General features: G+C 40.9%; 1 protein-coding gene across 6 annotated transcripts in view; it reads right to left on the bottom strand.

The window, feature by feature from the left end:
- The window catches only part of MYO1B (myosin IB), a 174,274-nt gene that overhangs the window by 72,909 nt on the left and 79,961 nt on the right, over positions 1-21,404 (bottom strand). For all 6 annotated transcript variants that reach the window (XM_041737750.1, XM_041737752.1, XM_041737751.1 and 3 more), the window contains 3 exons: positions 19,935-20,029; positions 4,985-5,089; positions 1,052-1,098 (listed from right to left, as the gene is read on the bottom strand). In XM_041737750.1, the coding sequence (XP_041593684.1) occupies positions 1,052-1,098; positions 4,985-5,089; positions 19,935-20,029 (247 nt within the window). The remainder of the gene's footprint in view (positions 1-1,051; positions 1,099-4,984; positions 5,090-19,934; positions 20,030-21,404) is intronic.

Genomic DNA, 21,404 nt, shown 5'->3' with positions numbered 1-21,404 from the left:
AACTACCTCTACCTGAGGTCACTGTCTTGCCTTAAGCACTGGATAACTCTAACAAGAAAAAAAGCAAAAGAAAAAGAGACTAAAAGAAGTGGGGAAAATGGGCCGGAAGGGTCTCTGGTAGAGAGGCATAAAAATCATCCAAAAGGGTCCCATGCACTTGATGGGATGAGCACTGGGTGATTTGCTATATGATGGCAAATTGAACTCCAATTTTTTTTTAAAAAAAGGGTCCCATGTAACATATATGAAAAGAGGGCTTATAAAGTAAATGACTTTTTATTATAAAATGTGTAAGACTGGTTAAACTATAGAAAAAAGGGGACAATTTCAAAATGTTACCATCACACTCGACGGACCCCCCCCCCCCCCCCCCCGCTGCCACAGGGCAACATCTGTGTCTCCATAGAGACCAAAAGAGGGACAGCGGGTGCTCAGCTGGAAAGAGCCCAGTGGGCTGCTGTGCACAGTGCATGCTGGGGAGGGCTGGTCAGGCGGGTGTGTATTGCTGCACTTAGCATTTTCCAACTCAACCAAACTCAAAATATCAATTAGCTGCAGTTTTTACCCTCCAGTCCTCCTCTCCACCTCCTGCCAGTAGTTATCAAATATGATGTCTTTACCTCTATAAAGCTTCAGCGTACCCTTCCATCCTTCCCCGCCCCACTGAATAAAGGACAAAAGCTGTGGAGTGCACAAACCTGACACTCCGTTTATCCTTCCTTGTACTTAATCTGATTCTTAATTGTGATTTTTAAATACCAAAACTCCGATAAGGAAAGAGTTCTTCTAAAGAGCCTCATCTAAATTGCCCATGGAAGTCTATGATAGATGACAAGAAAGTATGAAAGAAAATGCTGTCACTCCAAAAAGAATTAAAAAGAAAAATCCCAGAAAGCAAAAAATAGTCCTCAGAGAACCTTCAGTGTCTGAACAGCAATGGTGTTCTTATTTTTCAAATGTGTATATTAAGGAATACTAAACATCTACTGGTTGTTTAAACATACATGAGCTAAATATTAGTGTTAACACTTATGCTTATACAAATACTTACAAATCTAGAAGAGTTGTCATTCCTTACAGTCTTGGCATTTCCAAAAGCTAGTAAGAAAGAAACAGATGCATGGGTGAAACTGACAGAAAAATAATTTCAAGCAGAAATTTAAAGCAAACGGAATATTTGACAGCTATAAATCCTAGAAAATACAACTGGTAGCAATGACATTTCTGACCAAACTTCCCTAGAAACATACTGAACACAAATCTTAAGAAGTTGCTAAAACTTCCACGTCTAATTATAAGTTTACAGAAAAAAGGAGTCATTCCTATGATTCATGGAATTTTTTCCAAATATTACTATAAATGTAATCTTGTCTAATTAAATACCTTTTACTGTTTCAGTTGAGTGGACAGATAGCAAGCAAGGCTTGTATTCTCCTCCACCATTATCATCAGTTATTTCAGAGATAACTGCTTAATATCACCAAAGGCTTCGTAGAACTCGATGAGGTTTCCAGATGGAAAAAGGCACAAGAAACTTTATTTAACTAATTTTAAAATAAAGCTACTGAAATGTGATCACGTACATAACTGTGAAATAATAGAAAGAATAAGAGATTTGGAAACTAATATCATTTCCAATAGGGCTAAAAATACTACATAGTTTCGTTAGTTCATATCCATCAGACCTAAGTGAAACTTTCCAGGAAGAAAGAAAACCAAATTGGCCCATAAGGCACAATCCAAGTTTATTCCAAACTTAGCTGCCATGAGAAGCCGAATCTCCCACAGGATCCCTTTTAAGAAAATGAGGCCACACACCCACAGGTTGATGCCACCCCAGGCACAGAATGCTCCTGATCAATACAGGTGGTTCACAGTGTCATAAAGAAAAGGGTTGGTTTCACCAAGCTTGTACGCACAGTAGGGGCAAATTAATCTGGGCCAAGGTAATAGAGAATTAAGTTGAATCAAAATATAAGGCATATAAGCAGAGGGATCCCCTTTTGATGCTTTGGAAGAAGCCCAGCAATGTACCTCAAACCTCAATGTGCAAACTAGTCACCTAAAGATCTTGTTAAATGGGTCTGGAGATGGTCACAAAATCCTGCATTTCTCCCAGTACTCCCCACCCCATCCACCCCTGTTACCAGGATCCCTGGGCCCGCACTGCAGCTAATAAGGACTGAAGAGCATGCAGTGATGGGGCAACCAGAAAAATGAATCTTTAGGATTAAGAGGCCAGGCATCAAATCCATGAAAGCCTCCAAAACTTCATTAAATTAAACAGAGGGAAGATTAGAGTAACAAAAGCCCAAATGATTACCAAGGGCTAAAAGCTGATCCTAAGTCTGAAAGCAGTCACATGATCAAGGCACGTCCATGTGTTTCAGTTGAGGTTCACTTGGGATAGTCAGTAGCCAAACCCGATGTGTTATATTTCGTGTTAGCTGGCTTTTTTATGTTTTTGATTTTTAAAAAAATAGTTGGTTTCTGCTCAGTTATGTCAAAACTTACAAAGTCAAAAAAAAAAAAAAAAACTTACAAAGTCAACACAGGGAAAGCTCTTCCTATCAGCAGCTAAGCTTGGGAGGGGTATAGTGTGGTAGGTCCCTGAGGCCAAATTCTCTTTAGTGAAAAATCAGCTGAGATGCTCTGCTGAGTGGGGAAACTCGCACACAGGAAATATCAAAAAAGGATGCTTACATCATTATCCATGTCCACCACCAGCTAAAAGGCTTTAATAAATGCAGCCCTGAACGTGCTGAGTGTTGCCCCCTGGTCATGAAGACCATGACATTTGTCATGTTTTCACAGGCCAGTCTTTCTGGTGGGCATGAACATGTAGGGGTGGCAAGTTAACTAACTCGCACAGCCCCAAAGTCCAGCTCGGGATGCTGATGCATAAAGGACAGTTTATTGTGGCTTGAAGGTCAAGGGCAAGTGAAGGAATTGCTTCAAAAAAACTTTATTCAGGGCGCCATTTGCATGCCATAAACCATCTTTTCATCAAACAAATCTGAGTTGCACACACAGCTCTAAACACTAAAGTCTTTTATTGTGAGCCACAGAATCAAAGACAAGTGCTTCATTATAGAACACTTGAGACACATTCCTCCATTGTTTTTTTAAGTTCATTGTTCTAAATGTTCATTTACAGTGGCAGTTCCAGTTAAAAAGTAAAGCATTCCCATAAAAAATAATACATGCCCACAGCAGACATTTCTCCCATTTCCTGCACTGGGGCCTCATTCCAAATACCATCAAATAAAGGGCCAGATTCTCATCACAGATGCAAGCTATAGCATTCCACACTGCTTCTCCTTTAGATCACAGCATTCTTAAAATAAGCATATGCAGAAATACACATACAGCACCGGACTTAAAAGCAAATGACAAAGTAAACAAAAAGTCAAATACTTCATAAAATGAAAATACAGCACTTTCTGCAATGGCTTCTTTAGTCATTAAGGTACCAAAGGGGAGAAGAGATCGTATCAATGGAATAGATGTTTCAGCCTTTGCTTTTCACAGGTTAAATAAAGTATTTTCAGTAGTCCTATCTCACTAGCTGGGGATGAAGAGGCATGGTGTCTCTTTGTAATAAAGTGGGAGGGGCTAGGTCTAGGTAACAAAGGCAACAGGCAGGGTTCCCTCCCTCCATACTTGGGGGCATCCTACTCACCCCAAAGCACCTCTGCTTTAATCCACATTAAATCTTGACCCTCCAAGACTTTGAACACAGAGTTAAACCAAACTACTCTTCTAGAACAAAGACTCTGATCAGGGCTGGTTTTGACCATTCCCCACCAGCGGACATTTGGCAATGTCCAAAGACATTTTCAATGCTAACAATTAGGGGAAGGGGTACCTCTGGCACTGAGTGGGTAGAGGCGAATGACACAGCTAAACATCTTACAATGAATACGCTGGACGGCACTCCATAGCAGAGATTTATCCTCCAAGATGAGGTTGAGAAACCCTACTCTATCCCGACAACTGTATTAAGCGACAATAAAGACATTCTTATAATATAAAGCAACATTAAGGGCTTGCCATCAATAGGGAAAGACTGATTTGCTGTCTCCAAAGCAAAGAATGGTTTATATCTATGGCATTAGGGGGATTCACCTCTGGCTTTTTCTGATGGCAGTAGGGACTACATGTTATGTGCCCCCCACCAACATTTATTTTGAAGTCCTATGTGACTGTATTCGGAAGTGGGGCTTTTGAGAAGTAATCAGGGTTTGATGAAGTGATGAGCCAACCCTGCCCTTGACCACCACACACAAAGAAGAGGTCTGTGATCACACAGCATGATGATGACCACCTGCAAGCCAAGAGGCCTATCTTGCCAGCACTTTCGTCTTGGACTTTTGAACCTCCAGAAGTGTAAGAAAATTAATTTCTGTGGTTTAAGCCACCCAGACTCTGGTGTTTTGTTATGGCAGCCCGAGCTAACGCACACAGATGGCCAACCATAGGATCTAAATTCTAGAGTCAGGATTAGGCTTTCTGTGACCCTGAAAAATATAGTCCTTTAGGTGTTTCTCTGGCACCCCACCCCCCGTCTGACAACAGAAATAAGCAGCCACAGGTGTTACCCTGAATAACAAAATAGCACTGGACACATGCTCCTTTTTTTTTTTTCCCCACCAAGTTTTTCCTAGCCCTCAAATCAAATGCAAATATCAGCTGATCATTTTTAGGCAAAACTGAAGTGATTCAAATAAAAATTGAAAGGGAAAAAAATGAATGTAAGTGGGAGCTCCTTTTAGATGAGTAAACTGTTTCCTCCTTTAAGTACCTGAAGCCAAGAGTTCTTAAGACACAGCTCATTTGCTCAGCAGATCTGGGCCTGAATCTCTTACTTCCTCTTCTCCCTCGGCCCTCGGCCCACCTCCCAGCCCACGTGGTCCCTGAAGGGCTCTGCAAACTCGGTCTACTTTACGAGTCACACTGACCCAATGTACACAGAAAATCCTACCTTCCAGGACTGGGTTGGATTGCAAAAGCTGTTCTTTGACTTGGTTCACTTCTGCTCCTTTTCCACAAACAGCTGCTACATAGGACATAACAAGCTTGCTGGCCTCTGTGGATGAAAACAAACTGTATCAATAAATTAGTAGAGATCTGTAAAAACATTTTGGAGGAAGGAAATTGGTGTAGAGGATCCATTAACAATACCTTCATATACCTTTATAGCTGGGAATAAATAATGTTTCAGAAATCTTTTAAAATATGTGTGCTTTACACCAGTCAGAATGACTAAAATTAATAACACAGGAAATGACAGACGTTGGCGAGGATGCGGAGAAAGGGGAACCCTCTTGCACTGTTGGTTGGAATGCAAACTGGTGCAGCCACTCGAAAACAGTGTGGAGGTCCCTCAAGAAGTTAAAAATAGAAGTACTCTACGAACCAGCGACTGCACTTTTAGGTATTTCCCAAAGGATACAAAAATACTGATTTGAAGGGATTTAGGCCCCTCAATGTTTATGGCAGCATTATCAACAATAGCCAAATTATGGAAAGAGCCCAAGTGTTCATTGACTGATGGATGGATAAAGATGTGGCATATATATATATATATATATATATATATATATATACACATATATATACCTCTATATATTCAGGGTAATACATCAGGGTAACACTTGTGTGTATATATATATATATATACACACACACACGTATAATATATATATAAAATAATCAATATATATAATAATGAACATGTAATGTGTATATATATATACATATATATGTGTATATATATAGTGGCTGTATTATTACTCAGCCACCAAAAAGAATGAAATCTTGCCATTTACAATGACATGGATGGAGCTAGAATGTATTATTATGTAAGCGAAGTAAGTCAGTCAGAGAAAAATAAATATTGTATGATTCACCTGTATGTGGAATCTAAGAAATAAAACAATCATGGGGGGGAAAAAAGAGGGGAAAACCAGAAACAGATTTTTAACTGTAAAGAACAAACGGATGGTTACCAGAAGGCCGGGAGGTGGGGAGATGGGTTAAATGGGTGTTGGGGATTAAGGAGTGTACCCTGGTTGTGATGAGCACCAAGTGCTGTATCTAAGTGTTGAATCACTAAATTCTACATCTAAAACTAGTATTATACTGTGTGTTAACTAACTGGAATTTAAATAAAAACTTAAAAAAAGGTAAAAATTAAAAAAAATATATTTATGCTTTCTATTCAATGACATGTCATTAACTCAGATATAATAGGAACTGTGCTTAAAGGTCATCATCACCAGGATGAAAAGAAATTGCTAAATAATATAGCCAACAATATGTCAGGAGAACAATCTTCTTAAAATAATCATTTAAACATAACTATGATATTATATAGATAATTCAAGCCAAAAATAATTTGGTAATCTAGGTAGCTTTACAAAGATATTTTTAAAGTTTAAAAGAACTGTCCTCAAAAATATTGTCTAAATCAAACTGGTTTGCTCACAACTAGACTAAATTAATTACTCTCAAACTTAATTTAAACCACTTAGCAGTTAACAAAGACTTGGTAACAAGAAAGCTAGCTTCTTCGGGGCAGAGTTGTTTTCACTGGCTTTACCAGCAACTCAGAAAGGTAAGTTGCTAAAAGAAGCCAGCTTCTTGAGGATACCCAGAATTCTTAGCTCAAAAGTCGACAAGATTTGGTCTTAGTGGCTTTATCCTTTGGTGTCATTCAGCCCATGTCCTCCCTCAGCATCTGCCTCCCAGAAGCTGATCTTTCTAATACTGCCTTCCGAGGAATATTAATAGATGTTCAGGGAAAATGAGGTCCAAAGTCAAATGAATTAAAGAAAAAAAAGTCAAACGAATTAGACAAAGTGAAATAGGTTTCTTTTTAAAAGGCTTCTTGGAGGATCACACGCATGGTGGAATTCTAGAAAAGGCCCTAGAAATGCTACACTTGGGACACCTGGGTGATTCGGTGGTTGAGCATCTGCCTTTGGCTCAGGTCATGATCCCGGGTCCTGGAATCAAGTCCGGCATCAGGCTTCCTGCTTCTCTCTCTGCCTCTCTATGTCTCTCATGAATAATTAGAATTTAAAAAAAAAAAGAAAAAAGAAAAGAAAGAAAGAAACAAACAAATGCTACATTTCCCAGACTGGTGTACCATGGAATCTGTTTCTCACTGAGCTGCCCTGGTTCTGCTTTTCCATAACCAGGGCAGGGCTCAACTCTTAATTGTCAGCAGAATTGAACACACACCTTCATTTGGGCAGTTGAGGCAAGGAGACTCATGCCCCAAATCCTGCTTTCCCTGGAGCCTGTGTACTGGTGTCACAGCCCGAGAACAGGGAGCCCTCATCCAGTCCGAATGACAGTGCCTCTGCCCACAGGTGTATGGGAGCAAATCTCCACCCTGCCATTTCTCGTACAGAGACCCACAGGTGGCCTCCTGTTCCACTGCTCACCATGAAGAAGTACCAAATAGGCAACTGGAATGCCTTGCAGCTCACCGCCTGACACCTGCTTTAGGGCTTTGGAGAACCCCTATGAGCACTGACTACCAGAGCCACTGAGCAACACGAATCTACATCAGGTCACATAAAGTTCTCAAGGCCTGAGGTCTGAGCAAATAGGGTACAGGCCAAGTACACAATCTCATGGAGCCCCGAGAAGTGAGGAGGGCGGCTGGGTACTACTGCATTGGTTGCAGGGAAGTCTTCCTCCAGTCTGCTTCCTGGGTAATGAAGGTGGGCCCCCGTAGATCCTCCGGTGGTCTGTGATGGCTGATTCTGGTTGCCTCCTTTTAGGGACTGTAACTGAAAGATGCCAATCTTTTCGCCTCTGGGACTCCCTTCTCCCAAAAGCCACTGTCCTTTCACACGCCTGCCGGTGTGTCAAGTTTCTGAACTACATTTCCCACTGTTCTCAGGGTTTCAGTGTCTGAAAGCTGGTGAATCATGTCTGTATGGACAAAGAGCTTATATGCTCCCACATGTCATTTGACTTCTTGGTGCCACGATTTCCTCTATCCCTCAGTCTGAACTGGAACTCTTCTTCTGGTTGCTTCAGGATACTTTCTTCTAGGCTCTCTGGCTTTCAAGTTCAGGTGACGCTACCTGCTGAGTAAATTCCTAACATCCTGTGCCATCTGGTCTCCAACTCTGGGCTGCCTCTCCTGAATTACCCATGCATCCTGACTCTGCAGTCTGGCCTCTGAAGCACCTCACCTATAGGCCTGCTTTCTCATCATTCCACTCTCTCATTGGTTCCTTTGCTCAGCATCCTCCCCTCCACCCGCACATATGTTATTACATCCTTGACAGGAATTTCTGGCCCATCTTTCCACCCATTATACTCTTAGAAGACTAAAAGCATTGATAGGCACAATAATGGTCTCGGAGAGTGGCAAATCCAATAGACACACATATAAACATATGTATTTTAGATGAAAAGGTCAGTCTCCTTTCAGGTAAGCTGACAATAAATATTAAAAGTCCAAACCAGGCTGTTTTGCTTATTCCAGTGATTATGGACCTCAGTGTAGCCAAATCTCAAACTTCAGACACATGACCACACTGGATTCTCTGGAATCTTGTTTCTGGTTCAGGATGGACTCTTAGGGACAAAATGCTGGGTGTGGGTTTAGAGGCAAGAATCAACCAAGAATCAAAATTCTCTGGTTGCTGTTGGAATTGACTTGGCATCTCAGAGACTTATAATGGCCAACATGAAACACAATCACATTTGCTCAGAGCCACATCTGTTAAATAAATGGTACTAGGAATAGATCTTTTGGAATTTGGATTGGACTTACATTATCTGGCTATTAAACTGCATATAAACCCACAGAATCTACTGAGATAGAAACATGAGTGAACTTAATTGAACTTAGGAAAAATTTTTATTAACTTTAAAATTTACTGAAGTAATTCAAACATAATTTCTAAATACAGTTCAAGGATACATATTCTTAAGTTAGTAAAAAGGTTGTACATTCAATTTTTCACTATCTTCAGGAAATCTAATACTGGGCTCATTTTAATTTTTCATTTTTGGAAGCCAGAGTTAACAGTAGTTTTTTTGGGACACCTGGGTGGCTCCCAGTGGTTGAGCATCTGCCTTCAGCTCAGGGCGTGACCCCAGGGTCCTGGGATGGAGTCTCGCATCAGGTTCCCTGCAGGGAGCCTGCTTCTCCCTCTGCCTGTGTCTCTGCCCCTCTCTGTGTCTCTCGTGAATAAATAAATAAAATCTTTAAAAAAAGAGTAGTTTTCTTTAAACAGCCTCATTATCTAAAAGAGCCAAGTCCTATAATTTTTTCCCTAACATAATTCATGATTTTAACTTAAGCAGTTCATGAGATGCTCACTACTTCAGAGAAATAAGTAGAGCAGTAAGGATAAGTTGCAAGATGCAACATAGTTTAGAAGACTGTTCTCATAATATTTCACCATGCTGGAAACAGGAAATAATAGTTATCTCATGAAGCTTTCTGCTTCATTTCCTCTTGGCCCTTCTTGCTAAAGTTCAAATAAATTTGTATATTTAGTCAAGTATTTGGATATTTATCCAAATAAAAACTTTATATAACAGCCTCTATGAATGAAATATATTTCTAAGAATCAAGAACTATCATCTTCAACATTACGAAGTCTAGTTTTTGAATTATGTTGACTGTAATAGAAAGTAACTAAACATGATCTTGGCAATCACAGCATAAAATTGGAAGCATTTTCCAAAACAACACTCCTGAACAGACTGTGGATACTTTAATCCTGTAAACATATTCTCAATGACGATGTCTTTCATGTACATTGTAAAAATAGAAAATGATTCTATTTGAGACAAAAAGGTATGTTCTTCACGTGTATTCAAAATTCTGAAAAGTACGGCTAAAACATAACGGCATTTGCTTAGAATCAATTCTTAGTTCATCATTTTCTCTCACTCATAGGAGCATCTATGTAAATTTATGAACAAATATATATATTTGTTCAATATTATATATGTATATAAACATATATATATATGTTTGAATCCAAGTTGAATTCTAAAATTAATCAACAAAGAAACAAAATATTAAGTCTTCAAGGTAAAAGCCTCTTCTTGCAAGAAAATGACAGAACATCTAGGGTTTTACAGATATTCTGGACTAACGGGCAAATGGCCGATAACAAAATACTTCTAAGTCAGAGTATCTAGACCAGAATTTATTTCGACAAAGAATGGGAAAGGGGTTACAGAAGTTAGTCTATGATCCTAGGCATTTTAAATTCCTGATAAAAAAAAGGAGAATTAGGTTAACTCTGTATTCTCTGGTACCTTGTAAAGGATTGTGAACAATATATATGTTATTATGCAATTATTACTTAATCATGTAATTACATAGTAATATTTTTTATGAGAGAAAACTCTGTGAAGTGGCAGTAGGTGAATGAGAAAGGAAAAAACAAACATTCCAACAAAAGACACTTGAGCTCACCAGGACAAGAGGATGGGGCGCTTGCTGCTGCGATAGAAAACCTGTGCATGTTAACTGAGCGGGCTCCCATGGATTCGATCACGGTATCGGGGGGAAAACCCCCAAACAGATGAATGTAAGCAAGGCTTATTCGAGTTCTCTTCACAGAAGACCTCATCAATCTATGGAGGAGTTAAGAGGTACCCACGAATGCACGCATGGTACATGCCCACCACCCGCACGGAGACGTGGGGAGTCCAGGGGCGATTGGGGTTCGGAAGCAAAGGTCTTAATGAGCAAGGCAGGCTGCATGACCCCTTTAGGGCCTGGGAGAGGCCCTAGAAACTGATGTAACCGTCAAATTAGACACCAAATAATTTATAATGTTTCGTGTCGGGATCCTCTTCTTAGATCCACAGATTTACTTCGATGTCTTTGAAAAAATGTAGTTACGACGGTTCCCTCATGCTCGGCCTCCCTGCCCTCATCAGGGCTTGAATGATTCTCCGAAAACTATTTGTATTCACAGTAGCGAGTTCTGAGTTCACTGCCTAGAAACACTTGGGCACTTTTATGAGGCATGATGAATTTTTTATTTAGCACAGCAGTAATGAATTAAATAGGACCCAGAAGGACTCAAAGAGTTCCCGCCTGTCCCTGAGCGCCCACATTATATAATCACGCAGCATAAGAAGATCTCCAAGGCTTAGGGCCAATAACATCATCATCTGCCAACGGGGTTTACGACCTAGTTAAATTAATTACTTCTTGTAAAATAAGCCCTCTGATACTGCAGAGTAGTTCTGTATAAGCCATCAAGTAAAGATTCTTACCGAAAACAGACACTGTGTAGAAAGTATACAGTATACAGCACATTCTAGGCCCTCGATAAATGTTAGTTCTCTTCTTTCATTTAATTACTAACAAAAATTTTTAAGAACTAGGTGTCCTCAAGAACAATTTTAGTGGCCAAGATAATGTGAATCTCAAAAGTGGCGTGGCACCCCTCTTCCTCACAGAACTGACCAAACCCCCCTCTCCAAATTCCCCATACTACCATGCTGCAATCTCTGTATTATCTGCCATCATTTCATTTTCCCGTAAGTAATTTCCACGAAATTACTTACGCAAATCAACATGTAAATTCTATGCAGTGCTCAAATGGATAGTCTCATGACAATTAAAATCATTATAAAATCTGAGGCAATTTTTGTATCACTGTTTTCAAAATGAAAGGAAAGTAGACAAAGATGGAATAATAAGTGAAGCACTAAATGTCCCAGGGGATGGAGAAGTAGGAGATGCTGTTAGGATCTATAAATGAAAAGGAAGAGCTTATTAGCAGTTACCAAAGAGTATAATTGAGGGCGGCCTGGGTGGCTCAGCGGTTTAGCGACGCCGTCAGCCCAGGGCGTGATCCTGGAGACCCAGGATCGAGTCCCACATCAGGCTTCTGCATGGAGCCTGCTTCTCCCTCTGCCTGTGTCTCTGCCTCTTTCTCTCTCTGTGTGTGTCTCGAATGAATAAATAAATAAATAAAAATCTTTTAAAAAAATAAAAAAGAGTATAATTGAGTGAATATTGAAAAACAGCAGCTCTCAGGACTAGGGTCCACCTCCCAGCACTAGGCTGTTTAATGGTAATGGACAGACGAAGGATCACAAGATCCAGGAATCACAGTAGCTCGAAAATAAGACAAATGCATTGAATGACCCGTAGGCAGTGCTATTGAAAGTCTGATCCAAAACCCAGCACTGCTCACAGTTGGTAGGTCCATGGACTATTGCCCGTCTACACAGGAGAATAGGCTTTCTTAAGTTTTCATAGCACTTTGGTCATGTATTTAGTCTGTTTAACTAAAAACAATTAGAGATTGGATTTTCTATGTCTTCTTTTATTTTTCTGATATCAGCCAGGAACAGATGTGGGGAGGAGAGCCTGGTGTTTCATGGTGGAAGGTTTGAGAAGCACTGCTCTAGAAGGGCTGTGGTACCCTCCCCTCCTTCTTCAGCTTCCCGTCTGAAGCAGCACCTGGACTTGTGCACTGTCAACAGAATGGCCCTACTGGAGGAGGGAAGAAGCAGCAGCTGTCTGTTCTTATGACAGAGCCTAAAGGTATCCTAGGAAGGACTAAATCCAGGGAGGATGATAGGGAAAAAAGGATTCCAAGTGGTGAGTAGGATACTGATACCCAAAGGACAAGTTATTATGTAACAAAACATCAAAAGATGAGAAAACTACAGAAAAGAAGAATGAAGTTCATCCCACTAGATTTCTACCAGGGGAATGAGATGTTTTTGTTTTTTTCAGGAAAGAATGAAGACCAACCCCTCTGAAATGGTACCAGCAGCCTCCACTTAGCTTTTCAATAAGGAAGATGCATGAGGCCACCAGGAGATGGAATCTCACTGCAGGAGGGAGCAGTGCAGTTTACAGCTCTCTGAGAAGGAGGCAGTCAAGCACTGACATAGCTAATTAGTGGATGTGTTTTCTTCTTGGAATCTATGTTCCAGAGAAGATGAAGACTTGGCCAATACCAATGACGCCCGTGACCACAACCCACTTCTGATGACTCAAAAAAATGTATCTTTAGTCATGGTGAAGAATAAGTAGAAACCTAAAAAAATTAATAGCCTTAGGAATATTTTCATCTCTTCCTCCCTCACAATTAAAAGAAAGACGTGAAGTGGATAGGCTTGTAGGTAACAGTAAAAAGGACCGGGGTATAGGTGGCATGAGACACACCAATACAGAGGCCTCCTGTCAAGGGACATAGTTTTTATTAACTTGCCTTGCTACCATTTCCATTGCTCAACTTGGAAACAAACAAGAAGCTGTACTACTTCAAAGAGTTAAATTCATAAGAAAGAAATGGTTAGTGACAGAGGAGAGGGAAAATTTTCTCCCAAGACACCAGTATCCTCTTAAAGTATCTACCATAAAGAGAGAGTTCTGAACAGCTAAATATCTCACAAATTTCTGAGCAGAGGTTAAGAGCGATACCCAGAGATTCAGATGAATGATCTAAAAAGGGATGGGAAACTAAATAATGAAATACTGTCTATCAATAACAAAAAACAAAACTTTTAAAGAAAAGCAGCACAAGCTACAATTATTGAAAAGGAGAGAAGGGTGAGACTAAGATGCAGCAGTAGGTAGGGACTAGATCACACTGAACCTTATGCAGCAAGTGCAATGGATTTGACATTTATTGTAGCGCAACAGAAACATTAAGATGTTTATATAAGAAATATATTGAGACAAATGAAAATGGAAAAACAATTTATCAAAACTTATGAGATGCAACTTTTAGGAGGAAAGTTTAGTCATAAATGTATACATCAAGAATACAGAAAGATTTCAAATAAACCTAATTTTACACCTCAAGGAATCAGAAAAAGAAGAACAAATTAAGTTCAAAGTTAGCAGAAGGAGTGAAATAACAATACTCATTAGAGCAGAAATAAATGAAACAGAACTGGGAAGTGACAGAAAAGATTAATAAAACTAAGAGATGATTCTTTGAAAAGGTAAACCAAAGTGACAAACCTCTAGCCAAACTAACCAAGAAAAAAAAGAGAAGTCTCAAATAAATAAAATTATAAATGAAAAGGGAGACATCCAATGAATACCATATAAATACAAAGAACCTTAAGAAGCTATTATGAACAATCACATGCCAATAAATTGGACAACCCAGAAGAAATAGGTAAGTTTCTAAAAACATACAAAACTGAATCATAAAAAAATAGAAAATGTAAACAGATCAACAACAAATTAAGATTGAATTGATAATCAAAAACCTCTCCCAAAAGAAAAAACCCAAAATCAGATGGTTTCACTGTTGAATTCTACCAAAAATCTAGAGGAGTATTGACACCAATCCCTCTCACTCTTCCAAAACACTGAAAAACAAATAACACTTCCAAACTCATTTTACAAAGCCAACATAACCCTGATACCAAAGCCAGATAAGGATACTACAGGAAAACTATAGATCAATATCCCTGATGAACACAGAAGCCAAGTTCTCAATAAAATACTACCAAACTTAATTCAAGAGCTTACTAAAAGGATCATATGCTGGGGTGCCTGAATGCTTCAGTCAGCTGAGCATCTGACTTTTGATTTTGGCTCAGGTCATGATCTCAGGGTCCTGGAATCAAGTTCTATGTTGGGCTCCACACTTAGTGGGAAATCTGCTTTAGGAATGTCTCCCTCTCTTTCAGCCCCTCCTCTCTCTCTCTCTCTCTCTCTCACACACACACACACACACTCTCTCTCTCTCTCTAAAAATAAATAAATAAACCTTTAAAAAAAAAGAGTCATACATCATGATCAAGTGGTATCATCCTTGAGATGCAAGGATGGTTCAACATAAGCAAATCAATAAATGCGATATATCACATTAACGGAAGATAAAAATCATAGGAACATCTCAATAGATGCAAAAAGACACTTGACAAAATTCCATATCCTTTCATGATAAAGACTCTCAACTATTTGGGTGTAGATGGAATGACCTCAACATAGAAAAGGCCATAAATGACCAGCCCTCAGCTAACGTTGTACTCAATGGTGACAGGTTGAGAGCTTTTCCTCTAAGATGAGGAAGAAGACTAGGTTGACCACTTTCACCGCTCTTATTTGACATAGTAGTGGAAATCTTAGCCAGAGCAATTATGCAAGGAAAAGAAATAAAAGACATTGGAGTCTGAAGGAAAGAAGTAAAATTGTCTCTGTTTATAAATGACATGATCTTATATATAGAAAACTCTAAATAAGACACCAAAAGAATTGTTAGAATCAATAAACTAATTTAGTGAAGTTTCAGGATACAAGATAAACATACAAAAATCAGTTGTACTTTTTCATACTAACAACAAAGTATCTGAAAAAGAAATAGAACAATCCTATTCACAATAGCATCAGAAACAATAAAATACTTATGAATAAATTTACCGTGGAGGTGAAAGATCTCTCCACTGAAAACATAAGATACTCATGAAAGAAGACACAAATAAATGGAAAAATATCCAATGTTCATAGATTTAAAGAAATAATAGTATTAAAATGCCCATATTACCTGAAGTAATCTATGGATTCAATGTAATCACTATCAAAATTCCAATGGCATTTTTCACAGAAAAAGAAAAAAACAATCCTAAAATTCAAATGGAACTATAAGAGACTGCAAATAAGCAAAGCAATCTTCAGAAAGAAGAATAAACCTGGAAGCACAGCAATTCCTGATTTCAAAACACTACAAAACTACAGTAATCAAAATAGTATGGTACTTGAATAAGAACAGACACGTAGACCGAGAAACAGAATAGAGAGCCCAGAAATAAAACCATGCATATGCAGCCAACCAATATTTAACACGGGAGCCAAGAATACTCAATGGGGATAAGACAGTCTTTTCAATAAATGGTGTTGGCAAAATTGGATACTCACATGCGAAAGAATAAAACTGAACACTATCTTATACCAATCACAAAAAGCAACTCAGAATGGATTAAAGACTTAACTATAAGACCTGAAACCATAAAAATCCTAAAAGAAAACATAAGGCAAAAACTCTTTGATACTGGTCTTAGCGATGATTTCTTGGCTATGACATGCAAAGTACAAACAAACAAAAATAAATGAATGGGACTACATCAAACTAAAAAGCTTCCATAGAGTCAAATAACAAATCAATAAATGAAAACATAACCTATAAAGTGCAGGAAATACTTGACAAATTATCTATCTGATAAATGGTTAATATCTAAAATATATAAGTTACTCCTACAACTCAATAGCAATAAATAACAATAATAATCTGAAGTAAAAATAGGCAAAGGACTTGAATAGGCATTTTTCCAAATAAGATATTCAAATGGCTAACAGGTACCTGAAGATGTGCTCCCCATCACCAATCATCAGGAAAATTGCAATTCAAAATAACAGTGAGAGATCACCTCGCACTTGTTAGAATGGCTATCATCAAGAAAAGCAGGAGGTAACAAGTGCTGGAGAAAATGTGGTGAAAAGGAAAGCCTTGTCCACCATTGATGAGAATGTAAATTGGTATAACCACTATGGAGAACAGTACAGAGGTTCCCCCAAAACTCAAAAACTTCCAATGATGGGATTAGTGTCCTTATCTCATTCTCATTCATTCCCTCTCTTTTTCTCTCTCCCATGTGAGGACACAGAGAGAGGGTTTCACCAGAAGCCAGATCAGCAGGCCCCTTGATCTTGGAGGTCCCAGCCTCCAGGACTATAAAAAATAAATGCATTGTTTAAGCCATTCAGTCTATAGTATTTTGTTAAATCAGGCTGAAATGATTAAGACAAGTGGGGACTATACAAGCTAGAGCTATGTATACAAGCTAGAGCTATACATCCTACCTGTGTTCAAAACCCCAGCTCTGCCACTTTTTTTTTAATTTAAGATTTTAATTTATTTATTCATGAGAGACACAGAGAGAGGCAGAGACAGGCCTGATGCAGGACTTGATCCCAGGACCCCGGGATCATGAACTGAGCCAATGGCAGACGCTCAACCACTGAGCCACCCAGGCGCCCCCCTTCCACTTTCTCACTGAGAAGTTTGGAAAGTTGGTTAACCTTTCTGTGGCTCAATTTCCCCATAATAGAAATGAGGGAAAGAAGAACACTTAGACATATAATCTGCTAAAGCACAATGCCCAGCACAATGTAAGTACTTCTGTAGAGTAGCTATTGTTACTACCCAGTGGCAAGGCAGTGGTTCTATGGGAGGGAACAGAATCTGAATTTGTCAAAATTCTGACAGTTTTGTCAAAACTCAGAATTTGTCAGTTTCCCAAGAGGCTATAACTATAGTCTAAAATTCATAAAAATAAATAAAAGATCCTACACTTAAGTTTAAAATAACCTTGTTGGACAATACTAGATTGAGCATATTTGACCCAACTGAAGTGGTCATACAAAAAAACCTACAGTATCGTGCTTGATGAAAAGACTGGAATGGTGTCATACGTGTGCTATATAACAGAAGCCTGGTATCCATATTAAGAGGGTATAGTCCCACCATACCCAAGACCAAACTTGAAGTATTTACTGTGTCTCTTCTCTTGCAATGTAATTTTATGAAGCGTTATTAACAAAATGAGATCATTCCAGAGTAACAAGACTGTGATAGTGAGGGATTTGAGAATGAGATCATCCTCCTATTATATGCTCTTTTAGCACCTTGTGCTTTTCCGTCATTACACTTTGCATATGAACATGCATATGAACATTTTGCATATGAACTACATGTACACACGCATCTATACAATGTATGTGTACGTATAGATGTAGTACACAGACTCTGTACATCTGTATGACACAGAGCCACTGTCTATCTCCTCCACTAGACTGCACATTTGACAGGGACAAGCTTGGTGTCTAGCTCACAGTGTATCTACTCAGTACAACACCTTTCACCTTATTAGTATTCCTATGGGTTCTCAAAAATTATTTCCTGGGGGCGCATGGGTGGTTCAGTCAGTTGAGTGGCCAATTCTTGGTTTTGGTTCGGGTCATGGTCCCGGAATGGGGCCCCATGTCAGGCTCTGTGCTTGGTCGAAGTCAGCCTGAGGATCCTCTCCCTCTCCCTCTGTCCCTCCTCACTCCCCTCTAAAATCAATCAATCAATCAATCTTTAAAACGTTTTATTTCCTGGACGAATGAATAAATGAATGTGTATCACATAGGAAATTTCTGAAGACAAGGTATGTTTAGCCAGACGAAGACATGATGGATGACTTCAAATAACTGAGTGCCCTGTAGCAAAGACAGCACACTAAGTGGGTGAGGTTCCAGACTGCAAAGAGGTAAGACCACGAGGGAGAGGCAAAGTCCAACTCTAGGTAAGAATGAACTTGTGTTGGCTGAACCTGCATGGAAAATTTAGCAGTCCGCTTCCCAAAGCAGTGAGCCCTCCTCCGTCACTACAAAAGAAAGGAGTTTGGCTGTTCTATAGGAAGGACCCTACGGTAGGTGGTGTACGACCAAAATCCCTTCCAATTATGAGACTATGCTTTCTACTACTTTCCACTCTTATGTGCCAGTCGTTTCCTCTCCATTTCTGCCCACCCGGAGCCTAGAACCTACACAACCTTGCAAAGAAGGCATGTACTTACTGTGTCTCTAACGGGCTCTAGGAAGGGAGTTGAATACACTTATCTACCTTCTTCAGCTACACTGGGGGCAGGAAGGAGGTACTCGGAAAAGAAAGCGGAAAAAGGAAGAGGCGCAGAAGAGCCATTTCAAAGCAGACGGTAAGACTTCAAAGGCACAAATCTGGGGCGTCTGGGAGGCTCAGTCAGTTAAGTGTCTGCCTTCGGCTCAGGTCATGATCCTAGAGTCCTGAGATCGAGTCCTGCATCAGGTTCCCTGCTTCTACCTCTCTTCCCCTGACCCTGCTTGCACGTGTGTACACATGCGCTCTCTCTCTCCTCTCAAATAAATAAATAAATAAATAAATAAATAAATAAATAAAATATTTGAAAAAAATAATAAAGGCACAAATCTTAGGAGGGGCTCATGAATAAAACATCCATTTCAGTCAGTTGACTAAAACTAAAACTATGGGCAATTTTCTTCACTTAATAATGAGAGAATCAAAGTATGCTACTTGATCACTTCATAGCCAAACAAATATAAACATTTAAATCCTATTTTGGCAAACTAGTAGAATCATCAGAGTCTTGTGTATAAAACAAGAACATTTTACAGCTGTGAAAATACCATCCCCCTCACCATCCTTGTCCTTCAGGGACTCATCAGTTCCATCAGAGAAACTCAGGTTTAACCCGCCCAAGTTTGGACGCAGAGAGCACAGCTCTTTTGAATTTTTTTTCCAGGTAGCTGGGCATCATGTGTAAGATCATCTTTTCACTTAAGAGCATCAATCATACCAACCGTTTTTATTAAACACACAAGAAAAAAAAAGCACGATCTTTTCATTCAAGGGTTTGTTTTATGGGGAGGTTGCTAGCCCGTCTAAAAATATATGGAAAAATCTCAATTCCCTTGGGCTTAGAAGACTTTAGAGTGAAATTATGCATTTTTCTGGTATATACCCTCCTCACTACTTAGCAGAGGTAAAATGTGCCTGTAGCCTCCCAAAGCCCAAACTGCCATTCATCAGAGAAGTGGTAGGGCTTCCCAGGTCTGGTGCCTCGGGAGGAAAGATAAAGGACCTTGAAGCACTCAGACTGCATGAGGGTAGATCCGGAATCCAGAACAGACTCCCATATAGACAAAGCCCCTGGATAGGGACCTGTATCTTCATGCGACAGATGGAAGTCCTTCCCAGAGGACATTTCCCGGTCCTAATCAGCCTCCCGCAAAGGAGCCATCATGGTGGCCTGTGCAGCTCCCCACCTGCCCTCTCCCCTCTGCCATCACCTGTGCACCATCTACCTTTCCCAGGGGAGGAAGGAAGGTGGTCCAATGCTGGCCTTACCTGTTTTTCCCGCTCCGCTTTCTCCAGTAATGAGAATACACTGGTCTTTATCTTGATCTCTTAGGGATCTGTATGCTTCATCTGACAGGGCAAAGCTGCAGGGGATAATGGAGAGAAGTCCTTAAAATTCAGCTCGTCACCACGTTTATCAGATGTAACTAGAGGCTCTTTAGAGGACACTGATATGCTTGGGATAGGAAGCTGAGACATCAGCTTTTCTTTCCTTCAAATTCTTAAAGGAAGTGCACAAGCCCATCCAACCTTACGGCCCATGTCGCCGTTTCCTGGCATTCTCTAGAAAGGTACCAACTTACTGTGCTCTGAAGACACCCTTTATTGCACGCACGTGTGATACCTAAGGTTCATTTTATTAGAATCTGGGCAATTCAGAGAACCAAGGGGAAAATGTGACACCATATGTCCAAAAGTGGGTGACGTAGAGGTTTGCAGAACAGACACGCTGGTGTTTCCAAACAACGAGAAAAATCGTCAAACATTAGAAAAATGCTATCAAATAACAAATAGCTGCTATCAGCATCTGCTTCAGCTAAATACAGAGCTGCTGCCTCCCCGACACCAGGCAGAGCGTGGGCCGGGCCGGGCCCGGGGGGGGGTGGGGCGGGGGGAGCACGTCCTGGCGCTGCTGCCCCCGGGCCCCGGGCCTCGCCCCGCCCTCTGGCCGCCTGCAGCTCGCTCTGGCCGCTCGCACCCGTGTTGAGCCCGGGAAGCCCCTCTGGGAGGCACCTGCCACTGGTCCTGGCCCAGAGGGCCTCGCGCAGACAACACCCGGGGATGTGACGGTGGAGAGGCGTCAGGCCCGGCTCGGGAGGGCGCGGGCAGAGGCAGCGGGGGCCAGACGGACAGACAGCGCCGCCGGCGGGCGAGGAGCCAGGACACCTGCGGGCAAGAGCGGGCCTGGGCGGCAGCTGCAGGGCCCTGGGCGGGAAGAGCCGGCCTCTGCGCACACTAGCGAGGCTCGGGCCTCAGGCACTAAGCATCCCACATCTCGCTTTTACAGAACCTCCACGAATAAATTATTAGGGGCGCCTGGGTGGCTCAGTGGCTGAGCGTCTCCCTTCAGCTCAGGTCATGATCCCCGGGGCCTGGGGTCGAGCTCACATCGGGCTCCCTGCTCCGGCGGTGGGGGGGGGGGGGGGGTCCTGCTTCCCCCCGCCCTTCCCTGTCTGCTCACCATCTCTTCTCACCTCTCTCTCTCTCTCTCAAATACATAAAATATCTTTTAAAAAATAATTTTTTAAAGAACAAATTCTTATTAGTCCCATTTCCAGGTGACGAAACTGCAGCAGGAGAGGCCAGCACGCCAAGGTCACGGCGCCGGGGTAACACGGCGGAGCCAGAGCCGACACTTACTGCCGCCGCGCCTCGGACGGGGCCGCACAGGTGCACAGGCCAGCCTGGAGGCCAGGGCGGGCTACGGAGCTGAAACGCGGCCAACCGGACCACTGAGAG

Source organism: Vulpes lagopus, chromosome 22 (assembly GCF_018345385.1).
Source record: "Vulpes lagopus strain Blue_001 chromosome 22, ASM1834538v1, whole genome shotgun sequence".
NCBI lineage: Eukaryota > Metazoa > Chordata > Mammalia > Carnivora > Canidae > Vulpes > Vulpes lagopus.
The sequence above is the reverse complement of the archived record's forward strand: the minus strand, read 5'-3'. Positions and strand labels throughout refer to the sequence as shown.